The 5,140-nt window shown below is 46.7% G+C and overlaps 1 protein-coding gene across 1 annotated transcript; it reads right to left on the bottom strand.

The window, feature by feature from the left end:
• Positions 1-1,656: 1,656 nt before the first annotated feature.
• LOC149351213 (uncharacterized) lies at positions 1,657-5,140 on the bottom strand. Its single transcript, XM_089576994.1, has 3 exons — positions 5,016-5,140; positions 2,792-3,253; positions 1,657-1,768 (listed from the first exon to the last, which is right to left on the bottom strand). The coding sequence occupies exons 1-2, from the start codon at positions 5,025-5,027 to the stop codon at positions 2,840-2,842; spliced, it is 426 nt and encodes a 141-aa protein (XP_089433120.1). The 5' UTR covers positions 5,028-5,140; the 3' UTR covers positions 1,657-1,768; positions 2,792-2,839.

Genomic DNA, 5,140 nt, shown 5'->3' with positions numbered 1-5,140 from the left:
TTCTGACCTTAAGCACCAAAAATGATTGGCCAACGGTGTGAACAATTTGTAAGGAAACACGGTAGAAAATGTCGAGCTCAGAACGTCCTAAACGAAGTTATAAGCCACGAAGCATCCGATTTGCGATCTAAAGGTTGAACGCATTCTGGGATACCTTTGAATGAAAAAAAAATGAAAGAAAACTCACGAAATAATGTGGACTCGAACTGCCGCCCCGCGCCCAAAACGCGGCTCTAATCCACTACTCTATAGATCCTTTTTTTTCTTTATTGCCTTTATTTCCCAAAACAAAATACATACTGGATGAATAGGACAGCCGTAGTTTTGAATGCGTTATTTTAGTCACAGTCTTGATGCGGCTGCGACCCGCCGCTGGGCGTCGCTGCCATCGTTGTCTGTACCGTCTTACCCCCGAACCCGCGCAGTGCTCTACTGCTTGTATACATTCTATTCTGCCTGGTACCTCGATACACGCAAATCATGTTGCTGGAGTGGTATAAGCTGTACAGGGCGCAGTACTGCAAATATTTCACTCCTTCCCATGCAATTGCTCACTGCAGGTACACACTCGAATAATCTTCGTTTACTGCGAAGTGTATGCTTTCAGTTAAGTCCGGCTCTCTGTAGAGGCATTATTAAGTAAGGAAAATAAAGACCTTTGAAACAAAACAGAAGTATCAGTCGTTCATTTTAACGACAAGTTATCAGCGAAGCTCGCAACAGTTACATCGGCCAGGACGCCGAAATGCACGTATGTGCGCGCGCAAAATTAAATTCTCCTGTTTTCTACATTAGACTCCATTTTCCTCTTTGATTCTCTCTACTTGCATTCGAAACCTGATTTTATTATTCGCTGGTTTTCTGTTATGTCCACTTCGAAACATGTAATCAAATAAGGGCATCATGTCAATAAACCGCGGGTACTTTTGTCATGCTGCTATTCCTCTGCCTGATATCTGTTCATATTTTACCCTGCCCTCAGTTGGGAATCATCACTGGCCAACCTCTATTTTGATTTAAGTAACAGAGCCCGCATCATAGTGGGCTGCCATCGAGAAAAAGTGTTCGGTGGTTGAGTGTTAGAACATTAGTAGAAAGCATTGCAAGTATCCGGGGTCAGCGCTCAAGGACGAGCAGAATCTTATAAGTTACTAGTGGTGTGTTCATAGAAATAATATTTTAGTGTGAGAAACTTTCCAAGGTGCGTTTTTTTTTGTTACCTTGGTTTCTGCGACTTGGCAAAAGCCTTCTTTTCAGCAACACTTTCTTTCATTGTTTGCGTAAAACAATCGCATTGTGAAAGCTAATTATTAAAAATAAACAAAATCTCTATTGTCTGCTGTCTACTTGCAAGCGAAAAATATGGCTGGCAGGTTGGCTGAATAACAATATGGCTGAAAAACAAGCATAGTTAGGGTGCCTCAAAGGAATTACTTCTCAGTACTGCGTGTTTCTTTTTGCGCTCCGCAAAGGTTTACTCTGTATTATACTTACGCCAACAGTCGCCTCTTTCCGTATAGTCTTCGTCCGCCATGCAGAATTTGTTTGCGAGATAGTATGTATAGGCGTCCTGACACGCGTCTGTTCAGTCCACGGTGGTCCACCAAGAACCACCTCGAAATAGCAAATACACAAGCAAACACACAAGACGATTCCTTGCTTTGATCGTGGCAGCTTTTATTTTTGTTTTGTACAGAATAAATACACAAGTAGCAGGATGCTACAAGCGTGCAATTTTTCCTCGATTCTGCCCCCGATGATTTGGCACCTGTAACAGGAGAAAAAAAGTTTGTTTGCACACGTCTGATTTTTTCCGCATGTTTGCTGAGCACATATGTGTTGAATTTTAATTAAAAAAAAACACAGTTGTACGCTCTTCTGCTGACTCAGTCTTGACCCATTGACAACTGGAGTCTTCCAGAGGTGCCATTTATAAACGGTGCAACTTATTTCTCTTCGGCTGCAAAGAGCATGACTTTTATTTGTTATTTATTTATCTGCAACACTGTCTTGCCCTTGCGAACTGTTACAGACTGGGAAATGAAAACTTCTCATACATTATATGAGAACCGTTTCCCACTTCCGCTCGAAAGTTTCAGTTGAGTGGCATCTTGCGAATACCTGAGTATTAAGACTTACATTCTACAACAATTCGAACGAAACATGAACATTTGAATTTGTCATCCTTGGTGTGTGAGGTTGAATGACATGAGAATGATTTCTACGGCCTGATACTCGTTCAGGAGTCCGAAAATTAGTTTTGGATGCACCTTTAAATTTTTATCATGAAGCTCGTAAAGAATATTTAAGCGTGATATTTGTCTCCGAAAGGGTAAAGAAGTTCTGTCAACGATTGCATTCTTTCATAACATGAAAAAATAAACCTGGCTGCTAGCCCCTGGAACCTTTTTAATTTACTAATGTGAGTTTGGCTGTGAGAGTCCCAGAGGGTCCTTGTGTATTCCAAAGTTGGCCTAATAATATCTTTATACGCTGTAAGTTTTACACTGCAAGTGGAATTTCTTAGCTTTAGCTTTAAGAAACTAAGCTTGCGTTGAGCACACCCACAAATGATTTCAGTATTCTTTTCCTACATTCAGACCGCCGGTGGTTGTTTTGCCACGGTATTTTAGTTCATAGCAGCACCTGTCTTCTTTTTGGTGAATCGTGCAGTTATACTGCGGTAGGTGACATAGTGTAACCGGAACCATCCTTAAAAACGATACATATGCCCAGAGACTCATTTGCGATGCTCAGTAAAAGCGCAAGTAAAATAACATTTTGCACCCACCGGAAGAACAAGCAAGAGAGCTGGTGCTGTTTACGCTGGACATCCGCTTTAATGGTATCCACCCTTGACGAAACCGCCATAGCCGCCATAGCCGCCGAGGCCGTAGCCGCCATAGCCGCCGAGGCCGTAGCCAAGACCGTAGCCGCCATAGCCGCCGAGAGCAACGGCGCCGCCGTAGCCGCCGTATCCGCCGCCGTATCCACCGGCGGAGACGAGAGCGTGGCTGACAGAGACGACGGGCTGGACGGTGTGGGAGACGGTGGCAACGGGCTGCTTGACGTAGCTCACGACGGGCCTGGTGACGTAGCCGACGCTAACGACGGGCTTCTTCACGTAGGAGACGGTCTTGACGGGAACAGCGACGGCGTGGTGGCCGTGGCCATAGCCGTGGCCGTATCCGCCGTATCCGCCGAAGCCGAAGCCACCGGCGTAGGCGCAGGCAATGAGGGCGGCGAAGACGACCTGCGTAAGTGAAGAGCAAAACATAATTAGAACGCACTGACGTTTCACGGGATGACTTGGAAACGCGGATTTGAAATTCTGACCGACGTTCTTTATTTTTCTATGAAGTCTGTGTGAGGCAGCCACAGAAGGGCGATTGACAAAGTTCATTGACAAGCCAAACGTTTGCAAGTTTTACAACTTGGCGTCAGTTCACTTCATGTCATTGTGAAGGCAGGAAAGAAGAGGCGATCAGTCGTGTTCCCATATCCGCACCCGCGCGACCCAATTGGTGTTTTCAATAACAGACGTTTCACTTAGGCGAAGAGAGTGCGCCATTAAATGTATATATATGTCGCATTTTTACCGCCAATGCTCATTCGGCTTGCGACCATAACCAACCTGCCGGAGCGGCAGTCTTGATGTATTAGTGCCATGAGAATGCCATGGTGCCACGACTACTTAATTCCTGTTGGAAATATATGCAATGGCCTTCTTGCAGCCAAATAGACGGAGCCCAAGCAGTAACCCTGAGCACACGTATTGTGTATGCAACGTGACATTTAAAGGGCCATAATGGTTATTTCACAGATTTAGACCCGCATGCGCAGGGGTGCTCTTGCCATTTGTGGGAAATAAAAGGTTTGTCATGCGAAGAGTGGGTCCTGATATGAAGGTTAGGCGATGAAAACAATCAATTTGCGACGCGTGTCCGAAGGATTGACACTGTGTGTGCCTATTATCTCCCTTACGGTGCCTATAGAGATGGGGATGATGCAGAGGGCTGCGGCTAAATTAAAAACGTTCCGCGCACGCGATCGCCGCGGGAAAGTTGGGCGCGCCCGCGCTCTTTCTCTGTCCGGTCACGCTTCCGCCGATGCAAATCTTGAATGGTGTGGACACCTAAACACGGCAGCCGGCGGCACGAAGAGCTTACGTGCTTCAGATAAGGTCGTAGACAACACCTAGCTCTTTCAGTCTGTCCTTGCTTAAGCAAGCAAAAGCGGTTTTATCTGAGAGTGATGAGCTGCGTTGGGGAAGACGGTGGCTCGCTTTACTAATTCAAAGCACGTTCGTCGCTTAGCAGTGTGGCGGATACTTGAACCCGCTACCGTGTTCACAAAAGCTTCGACCGTTGCTGCAGCTGCCGTGATCGTAATGATGCATGATGTTTTGTGAGCTGTGTTGTGTTGGGTTTAATGGCACATAAGCAACTAAGGTCATCATGCGCCAAACGCACATGATGTTTTGCGCGAAACACACTTATGCGAGAAATGCAAGGAAAAGGACCTCTCAAAAACGGCTACTGGTCGCTGCTGATGAGAGCGTGATTAGTGGCTTCATTTTATGCAGGGAGGATGCACTTTAGGATCAATTCAGTGTGCTGTCGGCACGGCAACGGAGCCACCAACTATTGAGGCAATATTCAGTGACTCCGCGCACTGCCACCAGCTGAGAAAACTGAGAATAAGCCTCGGTTTGGCTGTTCATGCAGACAAGTAGAATAGTGAGAACGATCAGCGAAATGTGATCGTCCGCTTAATAGGGATTAAACACCCTTTGCGAAGTTGAATAACAACGAGAAAAGCGTAGCAGAGCCCTGTCACCGGCCAGGCCACCAAGGCATGGGCCTCGCCCTGGAGCAATGTCGCCAAACTGTCCCACTCCCTTGGTGACCAGCTCATGCGGCAATGCAGGAACGGTGTCTGAAGGGTTAGCCGACCCACAGGACCACTGCGGCAGTGCCTTCGCCACTGCTGCACGACAAGGGAATGCAACTCACGAGGGTGTTCATGATGCTGGTATTCCTCAGGAGGTTCCTGGTGAAACTCTGATTCCTGCCTTGGCGGTGGGGCCAACTTATATACCCCAGAGACCCTGAGGGCGAAATCACGGGCTGACCCAGTC

This window comes from Amblyomma mixtum, chromosome 3 (assembly GCF_055824585.1).
Source record: "Amblyomma mixtum isolate Tamu chromosome 3, ASM5582458v1, whole genome shotgun sequence".
Classification (NCBI taxonomy): domain Eukaryota; kingdom Metazoa; phylum Arthropoda; class Arachnida; order Ixodida; family Ixodidae; genus Amblyomma; species Amblyomma mixtum.
Note: the sequence above shows the minus strand (reverse complement) of the source record. Positions and strands in the feature narration are given on the sequence as shown.